At 31.0% G+C, this 21,605-nt stretch overlaps 3 protein-coding genes and 1 long non-coding RNA gene across 4 annotated transcripts; 3 read left to right on the top strand and 1 right to left on the bottom strand.

The window, feature by feature from the left end:
- Positions 1–2,058: 2,058 nt before the first annotated feature.
- On the bottom strand, positions 2,059–2,556 carry LOC114395066 (uncharacterized mitochondrial protein AtMg00810-like). Its single transcript, XM_028356796.1, has one exon. It carries the CDS (start codon positions 2,554–2,556, stop codon positions 2,059–2,061), a length of 498 nt encoding a protein of 165 aa, XP_028212597.1.
- A 10,628-nt stretch (positions 2,557–13,184) lies between these two features.
- Positions 13,185–14,076, top strand: LOC114421211. The gene has a single exon (XM_028387050.1). The coding sequence runs from the start codon at positions 13,273–13,275 to the stop codon at positions 13,702–13,704; it is 432 nt and encodes a 143-aa protein (XP_028242851.1). The 5' UTR covers positions 13,185–13,272; the 3' UTR covers positions 13,705–14,076.
- A 3,085-nt stretch (positions 14,077–17,161) lies between these two features.
- On the top strand, positions 17,162–18,208 carry LOC114421201 (STS14 protein-like). The gene has a single exon (XM_028387037.1). The coding sequence runs from the start codon at positions 17,441–17,443 to the stop codon at positions 17,975–17,977; it is 537 nt and encodes a 178-aa protein (XP_028242838.1). The 5' UTR covers positions 17,162–17,440; the 3' UTR covers positions 17,978–18,208.
- Positions 18,209–18,629: 421 nt separating this feature from the next.
- LOC114405744 lies at positions 18,630–19,316 on the top strand. The gene is made up of 2 exons (XR_003665293.1): positions 18,630–18,893; positions 19,042–19,316. It is a non-coding gene; the product is annotated as an uncharacterized LOC114405744 (long non-coding RNA).
- Positions 19,317–21,605: the final 2,289 nt, after the last annotated feature.

Here is a 21,605-nt window from a genome sequence, read left to right as displayed (position 1 = left end):
AATAATAGTATATCATATTGGCATGGACTTGTCATGACTCATATTCATATGGGTCCTAGCACAAACGAGCCAATGAGAGTGAATTAAACAGAGCCCCCATCTCTTGTGCATGCACACAGTAGAGAGTTGCAGTTACAGGCCGAGATGATGATGATGGATGAGTGCCCAAAATAAGAAGATACGCGCAACTTGGGAAGGTGCTGCATATAAAATCCTACCGTCGTGACAATGGCAAATGTGACCACTCAGCACGTACTAGTTACTATTACTACACACTTACCGAACCTGAATAAGGTTTGTAATTGGACCATGCCATTCTATATTTCTATTTTGGTTAGATGTGGAATAATTGGGAGAATGAGGTCCCACAGTTGGTAAATTAATTACATATTAGGTTGTCACTAATTAATATGACAATTAAGTTTAGTGCATGGAGAATGCTCTGCCTTGTACAGCTGTCATGATGCCATGATTTATAACTAGGGTACAGTCATGCCAAATCGAATTTAATTTCTGACAAAATATGGGTTCATTCCATCAATACTTTCTAGTTTCAAAAGAAAAAAAAAGTAATTTACACAATTCATTTTGAAATTAAAATAATGATTAGAATTTGCAAATAACATGTCGTTTCTCAACGAATTATATATGAATAAATTAAATCATTTAAAAAATGTTTTGAATAAAAATATAAAATAAATTATTGAAAAAAAAAATTCACATTTGATATATAACTAATTAGTATGTACAAAATCCCATATATATATATATATATATATGAGTAATTCATTAAACAGTTTTTTTTTTAAAGATCAATATTAACTATTAATTTATTAATGAAAAGGATTTGAATTCAAGTTCTCTTTTTTTATTATCTCTTGAATATCAAGTCAATTTTATAATTTTTATTAAACAAATATTATAATATCTTAGTCAATCCTATCCGTAACAGTAATTGCTAAGGATATATAAGAAATAAGGAAAGTAATAGTGATGAAAATATTGAATATAAAGTAAAATAGATTAGTGGTAAGTGATTTTTAATGAAAAAAAATCAGGTACTTAATGAAAAATAAGGGAATATGTAAAGATATTATCTTACTATAAACTGAAGAATTAAAATTCTTTTAAGAAAAACTGAAGAATTAAAATTATAATTGTATTGTATATAAGAGGGTTTCTCTATATAAAACTAGTCCCATCGAATGTCGTGATTCAAAATCAGGGGTTCACTTATGACTATAACTTCTGAAATAAAATGTGTAATTAATTCAGATTTATTACAAACATTATTTTTCAAATTGGTGCCCATGAGATACCTAAAAAGTAGTACCAAATTCTATGTGAACACCATAAATTTTAGAATCCACACAATACAACACACTTGTAAAACTAGTCCCACTGAATGTCGCTTGCATATTTAAAATTCAGGTAAAGTTGAGCGAGAAGTAGCATGCATTTAGTACTTTGCATAGCATAAAACCGAGGAAAGAATGGAGGAGAGTAATAAAACACTTTTGATTTACGGTCAAGTCTATGGTGTTGGTCTACCAACATTACCGTGGGCTGTTAGTATTGAAACTCATGAACAGAGGAAAATATTAGGAGGAAGAAAACTATATTGAAAAAGTAATCTGTTAACTATATATAGAAAAGACCTTTGTAGGTATATATACAAGCAAGATGACTAATAGAAATAACTAATAAGCTCTAACAAAAAATAACCAACAAACTAATTATAATTAGTTATAACTAACAATGCCAATACTCCCCTCAAGATGGGAGAAAGATATTCTCGATACCCAACTTGGAAATTATGCTAAGAAAAGCACTTCGAGGCAAAGATTTTGTGAAAACATCTGCTAGTTGATGATATTTTCTGACATGAATCAGCTTTAGTGCTCCTTTATCAACTTGTTCTCTGACATAATGTAAATCAATCTCTAAGTGCTTGGTTCTTTCATGGTATGTGGGGTTTGTAGCAATGTAGATTGCTTCTTTGTTGTCACAGTAGACAACTGCAAATGATATCGTAATGTTGAAATCATTTAGCAAGTTTCACAGCCAAGTAAGCTCACTTGACACAAATGATAAAGCTCGATATTCTGCTTCTGCGGAAGATTTACTAACTGTCTTCTGTTTCTTTGCCTTCCAGGAAATCAATGAATTTCCAAAGAAAATACAATATCCAGTTGTCGACTTTCCCCTGTCAAAACATGAACCCCAATCTGCATCTACATAAGCATGGAGTGATGTGTCTGATTTGGTCTTAAAGAGGACCCCTTGTCCAGTTGTGTGCTTAAGGTATCTTAGCAGGATGTTGGCAGCATTCATGTGTCCTGAGCGAGGATCAGATACAAACTGGCTTAGTTTGTGAACAGTGTAACAAATATCAAGCCTTGAGATGGTTAGGTAGAGAAGTTTTCCAATTAGTCTTCTATAAGCTTCTAGATCTGGAAGTTGTGAGCCTGATTCTGCATTCAATTTTAGATCAGCTGCCATAGGGACTGCAGATGGCTTACAAGCAAGCATTCCAGTGTCCTCCAAAATAGACATAGTATAATGTCTCTGGCACATGAATATTCCTACTTGAGATCTTGAGAGTTCAAGGCCAAGGAAGAATTTTAGATCACTCAAATCTTTTAATTTGAAGTATTGCTAAAGCATGACTTTTGCAGAGTGAATAGTTGTTTTAGCCGGGCTGGCAATGACAATGTCATCAACATATACCATAATGGCTATGAATGATGAACATGTTCCTTTGGTGAACAAGGTGTAATCATGCTTTGACTGAATGTATTTTTGAGAGGTCAATGTGGTGCCAAACTTATTGAACCAGCTTCTTGAAGCTTGCTTCAGGCCATAAATAGACTTATTCAGCCTACAGACAAGAGGTGCAGATGATCGAGAAGGTGGTACATGGTTGTAGCCTTGAGGGATCTGCATGTAGATTTCTTCATCCAAGCTACCATTAAGGAATGCATTGTTCACATCTAGCTGAGCTAGGTGCCAATGCTGGGAAGCAGCAAGAGACAAAAGGAGTCTGAGAGTAGTAATCTTAGCCACAGGGGAAAAGTTCTCTTTGAAATCTAGGCCATATTGTTGTGTGAAACCACGCACTACAAGTCTTGCCTTGTGTTTTGCCACAGTTCCATTTGAGTTCAATTTCAGTTTGAATAACCATTTGCAGGTGATAGGTTTCTTGTTGGGCGGTAGCTAAATGATGGTATGGTGTGTGTGTAGGGTCAGAATCATCACAAGTGCTTGGAGTGATCAGATTTGGAGTAATGTGAGGGCTGAGAGGATTAGTGGACCTTGTTGGACTGAACTTGTGTCGTGTGGATAGAACATTAGATACATAACATAGAGTTCCAAAGGTCCTGAAATCAGAATAATTAGGCAGTTGTTGATGCAGAATTTCATAAGGAGATTTGTGTTGCAAAATAGGACTTGGTGTTCTATTCATCAGAAAGACAGCAGATTTAACACATTCTCCCCACACTTTTATAGGAACATTAGATTGATGCAATAAAGTCCTAGCAATGTTTAATATATGTAGGTGTTTTCTTTCTACCACACTATTTTGTTGGGTCTCTCTACACATGAAAATTGATGTAAGACACCTTTTTGAAGGAAAAAATCTTTGAAAACCAGTTCTCTAGCATTATCAGACCTTAATACTAGTTTTGAATTGATTCTCAACACAGGAAAAGAACTAAGGTATAACAGTAATACAATCAGATTTATTCTTAAGCATATATATCCATGTGAACCTACTTTTATCATCAACTAAAGTTAAGAAGTAACTAAAACCATCATGAGTGAGGTGCCTAAAAGGTCCCCATATGTCAGCATGAATAAAGTCAAAACAATGTTCACTGAATCTATTGGGATTTGGGAAAGGGAGTCTATTTTGTTTGGCAATATGACAAATGCTACAATGATAACTAGAATCTATAGAAGTAAGGTCCATTTTATTAGCAATTATCTTGTATACAGGAATGGGTATATGGCCTAATCTTCTATGCCAGATTTCATATAAGACATTATTACAAATATTCACATATTTTGAACAAAGACTGTGTTTGGGAAACTCAAAAACCACTAATCCTTGCTTTTGCTTAGCAGGGACAATCCTCCTCAAGGTCTTGAGGTCCTGTAAAACAAAGGAGTTAGGTTCCATTGTAAATCGAAAAGGATTAGTATTGATAAGAGTGACAAGGGAGAGGAGATTAAATTTAAATGTAGGTATGAACAGAACATTATGCAAGAAAATGTCTTCATTAATCTGAATACTGCCTATTCCTTCTACTTTAACTTTCGTGGCATTAGGCAGTAGGACATGCGAATTGAAAATGACAGTATATGAATTAAACAATTCTTTGAAACAACAAATGTGAGAGGTAGCCTCAGTATCAATTATCCAAGTGTGGTGATCATTATTGAAGGCAGCATTCATACAAATACCTATAACATTTGTGGCTACGGCATCAATTGTACATTCGGTTTTCATATGATTGGTTAAGAAAGAAATCAATTATTGGCACTGAGTAGCTGTTAAAGTTGGTGCATGAATAGGAGGTGAACTTTCGGGTGTGTGTTGTATTTGATTCACCGAGTTGTTGGTATGATTTTTGAAGTAATTTGGTGGGTAACCCACAAGCTTGTAGCATTTGTCCTTCGTGTGCCCCAACATATCACAGTGAGCACATTTAGGTCTTTCTTTCTTGATGTATTTCCCTTTAGTGTTGTCATATTGGTTCTTTGATGCAGAATTAACAGAAAAAGCTATATTGTCTAAAGCATTGGTGGGTGAGTGAGTGACCACGATTTCCCTTTGAGCTTCTTCTTGAAGAATTAGTGAGAAAACATTACCAATTGAAGGCAAAGGATCAGAGAGAAGAATCTGACCTCAGATTTGAGAGAAAGAATCATTCAAGCCCATCAATAATGACATTACATACTCAAATTCTTGGTGAGTGTGAATTTGTTGAAGACCTTCGCAAGTGCATGAGAAGGTTGGTTTGTAACCGGCTAATTCTTCCCAAAGAGGGTTGGTTGAGTCTTGGCTTGGATCGATGAGTGGGGTGGCCATGGGAACCAGCAGAAGCAAAACATGAATGTGATGGGAGGAAGAACAGGTTGGATCGATGTTAGAGTGGATTACTCTAATCTGATTCCATATTGAAACTCATGAACAGAGGAAAATGTTAAGAGGAAGAAAACTATATTGAAAAGAGTAAATTGTTAACTATATACAAAGAATACCCTATGTAGGTATATATACAAGCAAGATGACTAACAGAACTAATTAACAAAAAATAACTAACAAACTAATTATAATTAGTTATAACTAACAATGCCAATAGTTAGTTTTGAAATATTGTATGAGAAGTGTTTTTTTTTTTCTTTTAATTAACAAATGTTAGTTGTTAATTATATTTATTTTTTGTTGGTAGAAAAATCAAACCTACTTTTTCTATCTCTTTTCTCTTAATATCACCAAATCAATCTTATAATTCCCTTGTTTGAGAAGTGTTAATAATACATTTTCAAATATGATTTTATCAATCAAATAGAAAATGGGACTCACATACATAGTAAAACTCAACTAAATTTCACTTAGTAGGAGAGTGTGTAAAAAACCGATAAAGAGTATGTTGCTAGTTTTTATCATTTCTGATTTATTATATTGCATGCATTAGCTGTAGTGTTCGGTAAAGAAGGTAAGATGAAATTTTTTATTATATTTCCAAATTAGCACTTTATGTATAAAATGTTGGAATTTTTTATTCTAATAATTAATGTAGGTTAATATTATAAGACAATTATATTAACTATTTATCATTCGTGGATTTTATTTTATTTTATGTGATCAAATTAAGTGAGCCTGTTAGACAACTAAATTAAATGATATGGACTTAAACAAACAGATTTCAGGATTAATCTATTAGGAGATAATGAGAACCCTATTAGATTAACATATTATAAGAAAACAAGACTATGATCTCCAATATATCAAACTATTACATATAATTTCTCTTTTTCACATACTATTACCTATAATTTCTCTTTTTCGCATTTGAATAGTTACGAAGATTCCTTAAAATTCCAACACAAAAGTTCAGGTTGACTACGTGTTACTTTGTTGAACTAATTTTGGAAGCAACAAGGATAAAGAGAAGAAATAACTCTTTTTTCGTTTCATTGATTTTACACTTAAAAAAGCGAATTTTTATGCAAAATTATCTAGTGGGAATTGTTTAGGGGAGCAAAAATTTTAAGTTCTCTCAGAATCCTGTGTGGCAGCTGCAATAATGGTAGTTGTGCTTGTAAATTAATGGACGGTGTGACCTTTTGGGAGTGTAATTAATCATATTGGCAATAATGGATGTTATTTGTAGGTACAATGTTGTAGCTTTTTCCTTAAATTAATAAATTAAGCAGGGAAAGGCTCCTGTGAGTCCTGAGTATATGAATACTTTTGCTTGAGTCCTTTGTACCGTAATCCACGTACGTTAAATGAGTTGCAGGACTTGTTTTTTTAGTCAATTTGCCGGAGTACTTTTGAGTTTTGAGTTTAATTAAACTTCAAAGCATGAGTGGACTTTAATTCTCTATATATAATATATAATATATAATATAATATAATCTATGGATAAAATGAATTTTGAAGCATTTATATGTAAGTTTCGTTGGAAAGACAAGGCTTCAATTAATGAAGATAGATACGTTGATTTCTTGGATCCTAACTTAGTTGACTGCTGTTTGAAGCTTATGGAAGAGCATGATATAAAAAAGAATGGTGATCGTATTTGTTTAGTTGTCATAAAATTCCCTGTATACTTTGAGGCAGTAACGAGGTTTAAATGATTCATTTATCTAAAAAGGATGAGATGATTTAGTTTGTTAATTTAGCTTATTCAAAATGTTTTATACATTGGACAAAATATCGTCCTGATTTTTATTTTTTACTTAAATATTAGATAAATGTTTTAAAAATAAAAGAGAACAAGAGACATCTTAAAAATTTGGAAATGCAAAAGAAACGAAGAAAATTCTAATTTAACAAACAATATTATAACTCATTAAACAATACTTATAATAGATAAAATTATTGTGTGCTTTTTTCTTAGTTAAATTGAACTTATATTTATACATATATAAATTAATTACATATAAAATTGAATTTAACTCATCTTAAATTTAAATTTAAACATTTTTTTTCAGTTAAAGATTCGATTTACAGACAACCATTTTGATCACACCAATGCATACCTGTTTAAGGTATATGTTCTTCACAATGTTACATATTTATTAGCTTTTTTAGCCTTTTTATCTTTCAGTCAACTGGGGAAAGTTCAGTGCAACACCTAAGGATGGACTTTTACTCTTCCAGCAAAGAAGCTATGCATAATTATAATTCTAATAGGTCCCGTAGGTTAGCAAATGTTTCATCGCAAAGGAAAGCCAGCTACCGGTATCCGAAATCTACGCTAATACATTAAATCGATATAGTTAAAACTGTGGAATGGCAATAGGTGAGTTGGGAAAGCAAGTAGCCGTTTCCTGTGGGCTGAGATTCACCCATAATAAGCCACAAAATACATATTAGCACCTAGTAATGACTTTATAATTTAGTAAGTTAATTTTTAAAATATCTGCACAAACATAAATTAAATTAGAATCCTAAAATTCTACACACTCTTTTTTTTATAGTAAAATCTACTCCTGTAAAGTGGAGTAGACTAAGTCACACAAACACTATATGAAACCTATCACTTTTGCACCCTTCACCACATAATCCCTACTTGAATTGACGGGTTATTATTGAGGAAGGCATTGCTTCCAACTGATTTGATATCCGGGGGTCCTACTTCATCACTTAAGTCAAATAATTTTATTTTATTTTTTCGCGTAAACTCAATTGGTTTGACACTTTCTAAATAAATGCTGACGAAGAAAGAAAGAAATTGAATTAAAAATAAAATAAGAATAATAATATAAACAATATGAGTGTAAAAGATGACTTCAGAATATAATTATGTTGAAGCTTAGTATGTCTAATTACCTTTAATGGAATATTAATATTTTTCTTTATTAATTGTTGTTCTAATTTTTACCCACGTATACTAAGATACTCAACATTGATCCCTCATGATGAGTGTAAAAGATCACTTCAGAATGTAATTATGTTGAAACTTAGTATGTCTAATTATCTTTGATGGAATATTAATATTTTTCTCTATTAATTGTTGTTCCAATTTTTACCCACATATGCTAAGATACTCAACATTGATCCCTCGTGATGAAGAGGTTAATTTATATATTCTCTCTCCTAAATCTATTTGCAAATATTGAATCATAAATTGATTATGAATATGTATGCAGAAGCATAATAAAGTCACTTTATCTCTAACAATGCATTGTTGAGATGCATTTTCTGAGTTCTTTAGACATTACCCTAGTGTATAACACCTAAAAACAGATGCATGGATGACCAAATCACACAATAAAGATGAAGAGCTTGAAATTGCATTAATAGATAAAAAGATCAGTTATATTAAAAGGGCATTATCTGTTAGGCTCCCAACATAGGAGGTTTAGTCTCTCATAACCATAAGAGGTTTTATACTTCAGAGGTTAATAGAAGAAGAGGTTGGATGACTAATAGCAAGAAAATGGAGAATGACTAAGAAGAGAAGGTTTCCCTTAAGGGAGATGCTCAAACTTTGAATTTCTTCACTAGAGAGCTTTGAGACTCGGTGTGTCTTTCCCTTTTGCTTCCTCTATCTTATATAAGCTTCAGGTAGCTTAGTTTTCACGCTGACTTCGCGATTAGTGCGAGTTCTTGTGCTAACCACGCCTTTGAACTTCCTTTTGGGCTTTTCTGTGCGTTAAGCTTGAGTTGCACGCTAAGCGAACTGTACACTTCTTCACTTCTTCCATTTTTTCTTAAAGGCTCTTTCTTTCAATTTTTTGTCTCAATTTCCCTTCAAAGCACTTGATTTCGTCTTCTCTTGACTTTTACTGATAAAAAATAATAAAGATCTTAATTTCTTCATTATTTCATTAAAAACAATAATAAAGTAAATAAATTACACCTATTTATTAGCTAAAATTAACTATCAAATTAGCTCATATTTCATAGTTATCAAACCATTATTTTGAAAAATCATTGCCATCTCTTATTTTGATTTATAAAGGTAATCATAGTAGATTTTTATGTTTTGCAGTTTTTTTCTTAAATAACAATTTGTTTCTATAATATCTTTTTTGTTTTGATACTTTAAGAATAGAATTTAGTTTTAGCTTATCTAAAATTTAAATTTTATGCATTAATCTCTATTATTGTTAATAAGTAAGAGTATTAAGTATTAACCTATTATATAACTATTTACCAAAAACAACTAATGACATAATTATGATATTTGTACTGATTGACTTGTTATTATGATATTTGTACTGATTATCAAGAAATATAATAGAATAATTATGCATATTTTTTATTTGTTCATAATAGTATGATACTAAATTAGTTAATGAAAAAGTAAAAAATTAATTTACCAAAAAAATATATGAGACCATTTTGTTACACTTTTTAACGACGTAACAAATCAATGAATTATCATCATGAGTTAACATTGTTATTTGATATCAAGGACTAAACCCTAAAAAATTAAATTTTATAGAGGTTAAAGTTTTGAAGAAAAAAAATTTAAAGAACCAAAATAAAAAATTATATTTATAAGAATCAAACTGTTATTTAAGCTTAACTTGTTTATTATAGTATCCTTTGTACTAATAATAAAGTTTACATACACAAAAATTTAAAAGTAAAAATTTTAAAATAGATATATTTAAAAAATTTAAATCTCACACCACGACACCTTACGGAGTGACACTTTATTCAATATCCTTTGTAACATGAGACTTTTCTTAAGGAGATTAAATTTAGGATTCCTTGAATAAACCACTTGTTATTTTGTTTTACTTTAATTATAAATTATAAATTATACTTAAAAATATTAACAGTTTAGAAATTTTCTTATCAGCACAATAAAATTAATTTTTAATCTAACTTATCCATGTAATTTTTTAATTAAAAATGTATCATAGTAATTAAAAAATTTCTTAGCATTACCTAAGCTGATTCATTTTTTCTTAATTTACTTTTGTTTTATCTTAAAACAAAAAACAATTAATTTTTTTTCCTTGAATGCTTTTATTTAATTTTTAAAATATATAATTTATACCTATTTGTTTTTTAATTTTCTCAAAGGCGTTAATAAAGTATCAAAACTGCTCATTCATTGAATAATTTAACATACTAGACTACTAGTAACGAACTCTATACTTAACATAAATTATTCTATTATAGCCTTATGTAAAACGAAGTAAAGTCGAAGAGAGAAAAAAAAACGCTAGCTTGGAGAACATATAATATAATGTCTTAATTTGATAATATATAAGTGGCGGCTGATATTCACCATGATTGGTGTGCGTTAGGACTTTTTTTTTTATCAAAATATAATTTTAGGATATTATCATATTTTATTATTTAATTTAAAAAATATTTTTCTTGTCCTATCTTTTTTTCACATTTTCTCTCTGTTTTCTCATATTTTATTGCTTTTCTTTTTCTTAATAATTATCGTTAACCATTGTTATTATCATCATCGTTGTTATAATATTGATGTTTATAATGATGATAGTAATAGTTATGATACTGATAATCATGATTTAATTGAGATATTTTAAAAATTGATAATTGAGATATTTTATAGATTTAATTTTTATTTAGTGAATTTTTTAGAATTTTAATGATTATATTATATTTTAATTTTAAATGATAAAACAATTATATCCTCAAATTAAAAATAAAAGAACTAATGAATTTTTAATCACATATTTGATGTTGAATACTAATGCATATCAATGAAAGTGAATATTAACATGTTACATCATATATATATATATATATATATATATATATATATATATATATATATATATATATATATATATATATATATATATATATATGTATATATGTATATGTAAGTGTGCGTGATCTGTACCAAAAACAATTTGATCATTGATACCTCTTCCTTCCGGCATGGGTGTGGCATCTCATTTTTATCCGTTGTCAACTTAAAACGGATCCTTCAGTGTTAAGAAAAAATTTCAGCTACGTGAACGTGAGTGCGATTGGGACCCCAACTTTCCAACTTGTTAATAGTAAAAGGGAGCAGGAGAAAGAAAATAAAGGTCTACATTTTACTGTAGATTGTTATTGATTGTTCCTTTTGGAAGACCTAGTTAAGGTATTATCAAATTGCACATGCATGATGAAGCTCTTAATCCATCAAGTGGATCACTTTTCTTTGGTCTTCTTTTTAATTAGTGGAATTGCCTAGTATCTTTTTTATTCTAAGCTTATTTTAACCCACCACAGATTATAGATCGCAAATTGTGGGTGCGTTTCACTTCCCCCGTTTATTTAGAAAGTGAGCAGTCTTATTTTCCACAAACAAGGAATATATGACACAGAAAATGCATGGTTGGAATTTTTTACAATGAGCCAATAAAAGATTGCCGTAAAGATTTCACAATTGATTGATATAAATTCATTTTCAAAATATAAGTTATCAGTTCAATATGTTAATTATGATGTTTGAATTACTAAAATCGTTTGATACTTATTTTGATTTCTATAAATAAAAAAATATAATCTCTTCGAAACTTAAGAACAGACAAAAAAGTTCAATTACTTACAAGGTACATATATTCCTCAAAAATAGACCGTCACTAATGAATTTTATACACACAAATACAACTGAATTTTAATGGTATGTTTGGATGTAAAGATAAAAGAAAATACAAATAATAATATTTTATGTTTAATTAAAAAGAAAATGAAACGACAATAAGAATTCTAAAAACAATTTTTTAATTTAAATTTTAAACTTTTTTCTTCTCTCTCATTTTTCTCATGCGGCTAAATGTTACTAACCTACAGTTCATGGTTAAAGAAAGTTACTACATATTTCAATCGTCCTTAGTTAAAGTTAGAAGAACAATGGACTTTGTAAAAAAAAAAAAAAAAGAGAAAGGCTAATGACATTTTTTAACATTTTTCTTAAAGATTTTTTTATAATGGATTATAATTTACAGAAAAATTATAATTTTTGATAAAAAAAAATTTCTTAATGAATAATTTTTTTTCTGATTTATATTAAATGAGAATCAAAACCCACAAAAATTAATAATTTTAAAAAAATTAACTAATCACAAATAGAGTATATGAGAAGAGAAAAAATGTCACTCATCATCAACATAATGCAAAGCATTAACTCCGAAAAGAAAAACGTCCATCCAATCATTGTCAACCTTAATAAAAAACAGTTTTGAAGTGACCTTCACAGACTTTAGCGTTACTATGTTCTAATACAATTATAAAATTTATAATTAAAATTAATTCAAATATATATTTTAATTATGTTCAAACATTTAAAATCAATTTTTATCTAATTGCAAAATACATAAACATTTTTTATTAACAAAAATACATAACATTTTATACTTTGATTGGTTACTTATTTAAATGGAGATTATGTTATGGGTATTCACATTGTAACTTGGTGTGACTTTAGAATAAAAAGTCATTTGAATTAAACATAAACATAATATATAATTAAGTTTAAATATAATATTAAATTTGAATGAAATTAAATTACTTTTTTTAATTTGTTGATTTCAAAATGCATTAACATTTAAAAGGAGATTATATTATTTGGTGGTCCGATTTTGAGAATAATGACAATGACACATTAATTTACAATGATGGCTACATGATATGATGTTCATCCACACGATTTTATTGTCTAGAAAACTTACCTACATTACATACGTTATAGAAAAATAAAATATATATTTTTTTATAGAAAAATAATTTAAATAAAAAAATGTCAATTTCTATATATTTATTAATTCAATTCAATGTCCCAAATTTAAAAATCAAATCATCAAATTTAAGTATTTAATAAACTTATTTTTTATTTTTGTTTTTATTGGCGTAAAGTCTCTTTAATAGTTTTTTCTCTTAGCGCACGCGCACAGGTCAAAGTCAAAGCCGTATGTGACATCTACATCAACGTCACCCTAATCCCTCACATTGGAAGAAACTAGATCCAGAACATGCCAAGAAAAAAATAAAAACAGGATAAGAAGAAGAAATCTGAAAACGGTACGATCACTCCTTTCTGCGCAATGGGCGCGTGCGCATCTTCTCCCTCCGCGAAAACGACAGCAGCAAGTGTGAACAAGGGTGGTGGTGGCGGCGGTGCACCTGCGTCGGAATCTTTCCGCCGACCGTCGTCGATCATGGTGATGGACATGCTCGGTCGAATCAACGAGTACAAACAACCAATCCCCGCGAGAAACGTGCTCTCCGAGAATCCTCATTTCTACCTCTGCAACTCGGAGACAGTGCACATCGGCACGTGCATGCCACGTGTCCCCGATGAAGAAGAGCTTCTACCTGGTCGAATCTACTTCCTCGTCCCTCTCTCGCATTCCGATTCCCCTCTGTCACTCCCTCTCCTCTGCGATCTCGCCGTTAAAGCTGGTTCCGCTCTTCCCAACCCTAATAATAACAGTTACAATGGTCACCGTAAAAAAGCCTCTGTTACGTGCCGTTAAATTTGCGCCGTCAGCGTGTAAGTTAGTGTTCTTTTAACTTTGATAATTTTTGGTTCGGTTTCTTATGTGGTTTAATCGATTTACTTGAGTGGGACCTTGGAAGAGAATATATAATATACATAGGCGATTAATTAAATTTGTACGAGCAAGGGCCCAAATGAGAGTAATTGGCTGAAAAACAAGAACAGTCTGTGAATTGGTGTGATTGCCCCCACAGGAATAATGAAATGCAGCAGCATCCAAAGTGATTTCTTCCGCTCATTGTGTTTGTTTGTAAAATTGTAATTGTTTCGATTTGGTTTGGTTGAAAACATGTGCTGTCCAATATCCAAGATGTGCCTGAATCAGAGTTGGAACTTGCAAGTTTTGGAATTGGGTGAATTTTTTGTTGTTGAAAATTATTCTAATTTCTAATATACAATTAATTAGAGAAAAAAAAACTGTCTGTACTACTTATATCTATTTTTTTATACTGATGAATAACATATAAATAATTGATGGATAGGGTGTATCATGTGGTTCCCTATATTTATGGATGTAAAAACGGTAAAAATTTGGCATGAATATATAGGTCTCTAGAGTATGTTTTATGAGCTTCTCTATTTAGTGGGCTAGGTCAAGTAATTTAGACTCGGACAACATAGCAGGGGATTGGGTCAAGTTTGAATTTGCATTCTCATATTTAGGGGAGTTAATAATTAGATATTAATTTTAGTTTCTTAGTTTTTTTTAATAATGATGCCACATCTTTGACATAGTAGTATTAATTAGAAATATTAGGATTTTTTTTTGGTATAGAAAATACATTATTTTTTACATATTCATAACATTAATTAGGGATATTTGTTGGTGTATATATATATATATATATATATATATATATATATATATAATCCTTCTTTGTTTTTCTTTATTTAAATTCTAGGGAATTCTACCTTTGTCTATACACAGGGCAAACCTATATATTCAATGAACACAAATTTGAATGAATACAATTCTGACATTTTAAGTTACTCGGTGTTCTTATAAAAATACATGGCTTATCAAAGTTCCATTTTTTGGTAACGTTTTGTTAGTTTCACACTTGTTATGAGTATTTTAGTGTGTTTTCAAATGATTATCTCGAGTCTTAGAATATTTTTTATGTCCAAGAATTATGATTCTTTAAAATATGTTTGATTAGTCGTAAATATTTATGAAAATACTTATATATGTTTTTTTGAAAATATTTTTTTTATCTCTAATCAATTATTTGTCACATAAATGATATAACAAGAGTATGGTAGTATTTTTACAATATTAAAACTTTTTTCCACTTTGGAAATGTTAAATTCTCGGTTGTGTATAGGAACAATTTTGTAAAAATATAGGTAAAAACATTCGTGGGACACATTAAGAATATTAAATAATAAGCTAAATATGGAAAAGAAACAATTCTTACTTTCACCATAGTGTTTTATTAGACACATTTTAACTTTTAACTTCTATTCTTATATTTTTCTATTTATGTCTTTAAAATATTTACTAAATTTAGTTTTTGTCCTTTTTTTACATGGTACAATTTTATTATTTATTTTAAAATTTTCTACTTCATCTTATCCATACGTCTAACGATTAACATTATTATCAACCAAATTTCACACCTTATATTGAACTTGTAAATGCTATTGATAGTGACACAGGCAGTGGGAAATATGGAGTTGACATTTATCGCAATGAAAGAAATGAACAAAAATATTGTTAATTTGTTGTAAAGTATTAGATTATAAGAGATGAAAGAAATCAGCATATGTCGTCCATTACTAGTAGTAGTTCAACATTTTTTAAATTTAAATTATCAATTAGTTTTTCAGTTTTTAACTGATTTATCAATTATTTTTGTCTAACATAAACTTAATAGAGATTAAATTAAAAATTTGCAACACGTACTCAAATTAAATTATATGTGCGTTATCTCCAAAAAAATAATTAAATTAAATGTGTAATATGGGCCATTACTTCCTACACCTCTTGATATGCTTCCTGCATTCTAATCCAGAATGTAATTTACCTCCCAATTAAATATTTATATTCTGGAAAGACTAACCCAGAATATAAAATTACATTCTCGATTAGGCTTTCCAGAAGTAAATCAGGCGTAGGAAGCAAAACTGGAGGTGCAGAAAACAATTGCCCATGAGCAGAAGTTTTCATATATTATACATCATATGATGATAGCTTGTAATTGAATTTTACACATTACGTATATTATTTCCTCATAATATATTTGTTTTATTAAAGGGAACGTAACACTTACCACTTTGGTATTGATTCGGGCCCATGCAACATTGAGTACATTCTGCTTCGTAAGAAATACAACTTTTGCATTATTAAGAAAAGAAAACAGGAGATAATTGCATTGTTCTTACACAATAAGGGATTATATGGTTGCTGGTTTTGAATCTGTATTGTGTATGTGCTATCCTCGGAGTTTTTATTTTATATGTATATTTTATTATTGATAGATCCTGTTTTCTTTTATAGCATTTATAATTATTTATTTATTTATTTTTGCCTCAGACATTACGATAAGGAAAAGCCAAAAAAGAAACCTCCCCGGTCTCTTACGTCTTCATTGAAATTATGAACTAGAAGTAATCAAATAATTGTTTATAAAATGTTTCAATATTTAAACCGAATGATTTAGTTTTTTTTTAACTAATTAATTTTAAAATGTTAAACACAATTAAAATATATATTTAAATTAATATCAACTATACAATTTATGTTAAAAATGTGAATAATAAAAAAGTGCATGTTTAAATTTCAGTTATAAATGAACGTTTGTATAGTAAAATGAAATTTATAAAAATATTTAAATTTTTCTTTTTGTAAAATTGAGTTTGTGAATTATCATATTTACTTTAAAATATCACTTAAATACAATCATGTACGGAATTGTTTCTTGGAAAGAACCTTGATCTAGATGTGAAGGGCCTAGGCTATGTTGTAGTAAATGGTATACAACTACAGACTACAATCATGATTTTTTTTTTTTCTGTTTTCATTTTATATACTAATTTACAATTTAATTCCACGGCACTGATCAAGTAATGCCTAAATGGCTAAACCTCAAGGTACTTACGTTTAGTTTTGTTTTTTCATCGGAAATGTTATGTTCAGTAAATGGTTTAGGACTTTTGAATATGCAAACAAAAACACTGAATTGGCCAAATCTTAATCCAAGAGAGAGATCACTAAGCACCCCCAGTTTCACCTTCCAAATCTCTAGATATGTTTTATTTTATGTAAGAGACGGACAATTTGATTCAAATGGATAAAATTACGATAAAAAATTCTTTAAATATTTATGAGAAAACTGTATATGTATGACTCAAATTTTAGACAGTAGAATAGAATAAGAAACACCGTGGTCTCTGACTTTGACTCTAACCCAGAAAAAAAAAAACACTGAAATAAGCAAATTATTTCCCGCGCTTGTGATCTCATCTTGCAATCTGCAATACAGATCGCACTGAATGTCCAATGTATGCTGTGGCAAGTGGCAACACGTTTCAGTGGATTTGGAACAACATACATGAAGGGCAACTTGGTAAATCTACTTTAGCTCCTTGAATCTAATGGTCACCTAACCTTCCTTCGTTATAAACAATTTCCTCGTCCGTGACTTCAACTTTGGCATATATAGCAGTACTATACAACAGACAGAGCGAGCGAGCTAGATAAGGTCACATATATGAACAACATGTTCGGTCAATATCCTTTGTTTTCACTGGCTTCTCTAGCCACATTCCTTGTCTTAACCCACGCCGCCACCGCGCCGGAGAATCCTCCTCCGCCGCTCACAGCCTCGGCGAGGGAGTTCTTGGAGGCGCACAACCAGGCAAGAGCCGAAGTGGGCGTGGAAGCACTCAGCTGGAGCGAGAAGCTGGGGAACGTGTCGAGTCTGATGGTCCGTTACCAGCGGAACAAGAAGGGGTGCGAGTTCGCGAACTTAACGGCGAGCAGGTACGGCGGGAACCAGCTGTGGGCAGGGGTGACGGAGGTGGCGCCGCGCGTGGTGGTGGAGGAGTGGGTGAAGGAGAAGAAATTCTACGTCCGGGAGAACAACACGTGCGTGGGGAAGCACGAGTGCGGGGTTTATACGCAGGTGGTGTGGAGGAACTCGACGGAGGTGGGGTGCGCTCAAGCCGTGTGTGTGAAGGAGCAGGCTAGCTTGACCATTTGTTTCTATGACCCACCTGGCAACGTCATTGGGGAGATCCCATACTGATTCTTCTTCATCAAATTATGTTTAATTAAGCTAACTCCATCACCTGTCTTAATTTTATCCTCTGTTTAGTGTTTTTACGTAATGTAATGCTATTTAAGTGTTGGATTTGTTAGGTGTAGCTGTATGTCAAATTGCATGGATTTATTTTCCATGCTTGAATATTAGTTATGAGTTAACTTCGTCTTGTATGAGTACTGTTGCTGAACTTTCCTTCATCATTTTCTATCAAGCATGCACGGACTCAAGACAGTGATATTTTGAGAATCATTAATGTTTAAAATATATAAGACACCAGATTATCACATACACATATAAATATAAAGACGAAATTTTAATGAAATAAAATATAAATAACATATAATAAAATGTGTAAATTAATAGTATATGTATTTTTTAAAACCAACTTTTTATGTTAAAAATGTGTCTAACACAAAGACTATTTGAACAAGGGAAAGGGAGGTGTCTTGTTTCATAAATGGTGTTAACATGCTCACTTTTTGGAACATAAAAGGGGCAAAACTGAAAGTCAATCCAAGCCAAGGTTGGGTCGCAGAAGGCAAGAATGAGTAGCTAGCGGGTGGCTGGTACTTTCCTTGGCAATTTGGCATATGACCGTTAGTTAGGTTCATGCATATATGAATTGTTTTAATATGAATTTGCGATGTGAGTCTCCAACAATGACATCATCACCTCCTACACCTCCCTCTCCACTTCCCATTAGTTTTGGACCAGGCAACCGGACATACTCCTTCTCTGTATCTTCAACTACTTCCCCACCTTTCTCTCTGGTTCCTTCCTCCCACCCATCTGATGACAATCTTCCCCTAATTTTGCACAAGATCACTAATGTTCCACCATCAATATTTTCATTGGATCTCCAACAATTCCAATCCAATACTACATGCCTCAAGGACTTGTAAGTCTTTTACACTTTCATGCAAGTACGTACGATCCATATATATCAATTAAAACTAGGTGTTTTCCCACCTCTCTTGATGGATGTATGTAAGGCTCACTGAATATAACACTAACCACTCCTTTTTTTCTCCACTGAATAACAACAGGTTGGAATGGTTTATACAAAGATGTTGCAGTTGCTGTAACAAATTTCCTTGAATCATCCTAACGACACACAACATCTCAAGAAATCAAAGTGTTCAACAGAATTTGTTCCCAGTGCTTATTATATATTTAGGGACTCCAAATTTTCCGCGTAGACAACATCTAACATGTCTGCTAAATCTCCTTAACCATCTTTATTTTACCTCTTTTAATTTTGCCAACTGTATGTATTCTCATTTAATAATGGGTAAAATAAGTTTGGAATTTCGTAAAATTTAAAAATTTTTATTTAGTCTTTATCAATTTTTTTATATTAATTTCTTCATTGTAATAATAAAATATTTTTTATAATCCTCAGAATGACAACTCTATTAGATAATTTGATGTAACTAATAAAAATTTACCTTTGTGATTTGATTACAAAAGAATTAAATAATTTGTGGTGCTTCAAAATAAATCAAACAATTTTTTTATCCCTAAACCCTCCCCAACAATTATAATTTTTCGTCACTTATTGAATGATTTTTTCATACTTTACGATGAGACTAAAAGGAAATATGAAAGCCACAATTAATTAATTCTGATATCTTGTAAGTGTGCTTGTAAAAATAGAGAGAGAAAATAATTAAATTTATTAGCCATGAAAAAAATTTATTATGGATCATCAAAAATACATTTTATTTTTATAGAGACTTATAAAAAAATTTATAATTAAGGACCAAATTAATACTTTTTCAAATTTTATAAGAAACCAAAACATATTTTATCCTTTAACAATTATATCTATCACTTATTTTTTTCTTCTCTACTTATTATTATTATTTTTTATCTTTTTTTTATAGGCAAATTAATATTAATTGTTACCTCAGTGGCAATTAAAAAAAAAGGCTATGAAGCCCTCCCTGCAGTCACTCGGATACTCATGTTGACAGCTGGTTTCATCAGTTTAGCATTTATTTTATCAGTGTTGATGATGCATTGAAGCTCAGGAATCTATTAAAATCCAGATAAAACAGCTAGAAATGCCTAGGAATTTTTAAACTTGCGTTTGCTTAACAAAGCATGTCATGATAAACCATTTTAAGTCCTCTTAAAAAATATCACCCTTATAATCTTTTCTCCAAACACAGTGCATATCAAATGAAGAATTGGCCAAGATTTTGGTCAAATCACTCAAATGGTCGCTCATATGAAATTAGACGTAGTCATGTTTTCCAATGTTGAAAGGATAGGGGTGAAGGAGACCACCCTTTGGGTTTGGTAATAATAAAACTCAACGAACGACGATGGCGTGGTTTTCGATTATCGCCCCTACAATTAGTTACAAATCAACCAGCCATTTTATGCTCTTCACAGAAACTATTTTCTAAATTCTAACATATGCTTGCAATATATTGTAATGCCTTTATACAAGCCTGCCGTATAAATCCAATTAACCCACTAACCGAACTGGACTAACCAGTTTTTTTTTTTCAGTTCAGTTTTCGTTACAAAATTAAAAATAATTTGGTAACCCAAAAAATAATTAAAAATTTGATTAAGTTTTTGTGAACCATGTTTCTGCATCAACATGGTTCAACCGAACCCATCCATGCCGATTGCCGAGTCCTAATTACTGTGGATTTTGTTGTCTCTGCTGGGAGAAATTGGGGTGATTCTGTTGTGTGTTTTGAAGTGTCACCATCCCAGGCTGTAGATTCTGAGCATTTTATGCCATGCTACCAAATGCTTGTGAACCATGTTGCTGCTGCAGTTGCTGTATCGGGTATCATACCACCAGGATTGCCACCTCCCATGTTAAACACTGCAAGGTAAAACCCCATTGTGATGATTCAGTAATAAGTCACACACATATAGAAGATGGAATAAATGACACTCCAGGCTGCATCACAACCCTTTCAAGAAGGACAGACTAAACAGACAAGGATCCACAACTAACAAATGAAAAGATAAAGATATTCAGGATAAAGTTCATACTCTGATCACTCGACATTTGGGAAGGATGACTTCGCTGAGGGTTGTTTCCAGATAATCCCAATTGAGGAAATAATAAATGTATAGTAAGTTTGAATATGTTATCCGCGTGATTTAAACCAAAAGCAAGTGGAGACAACTATTCATTCTATACAGATAATGAACCAAATGCAAGATAGAAATTATTTTGTTCAAGTAAATGGCCAACTTAAAGTGAGTCACAACTCACAGGGTAGACCAGCTGGCCCTTAAAGAAAGATGTCATAATGAAAATCATGCCATAAAATTTCAACAAAATATAAGACAATAAAAGTTTCCAAAATTAAAATACCAATTTCTCAATTTTGCAAATCAGAATGGCCCCTAAAAGTGCCTATCAGTTTCTATTATAGTTGCAACGATGTACTGATAGATTTGAATCATCAGGAGGAAAGTATAACGTCAATGGAGTGAGTCAAACAAAAAAGTGACTGAACTTTACTAGGACTAAATAGAGGAGTTCAAAAACATGACCAGAACACCATAGATAGATCAGTCACCATAAATTCTTTTGACTGCTTTCTTGTTTCATTCAAATCTGACAAAATTTATA

Source organism: Glycine soja, chromosome 1 (genome assembly GCF_004193775.1).
Source record: "Glycine soja cultivar W05 chromosome 1, ASM419377v2, whole genome shotgun sequence".
Lineage (NCBI taxonomy): Eukaryota > Viridiplantae > Streptophyta > Magnoliopsida > Fabales > Fabaceae > Glycine > Glycine soja.
The sequence above is the reverse complement of the archived record's forward strand: the minus strand, read 5'-3'. Positions and strand labels throughout refer to the sequence as shown.

Bases quoted from the DNA above. Each gene is read 5' to 3' on its own strand.
- LOC114395066 (XM_028356796.1), bottom strand. From the start codon at position 2,556: ATGTCTATTTTGGAGGACACTGGAATGCTTGCTTGTAAGCCATCTGCA.
- LOC114421211 (XM_028387050.1), top strand. From the start codon at position 13,273: ATGGGCGCGTGCGCATCTTCTCCCTCCGCGAAAACGACAGCAGCAAGT.
- LOC114421201 (XM_028387037.1), top strand. From the start codon at position 17,441: ATGAACAACATGTTCGGTCAATATCCTTTGTTTTCACTGGCTTCTCTA.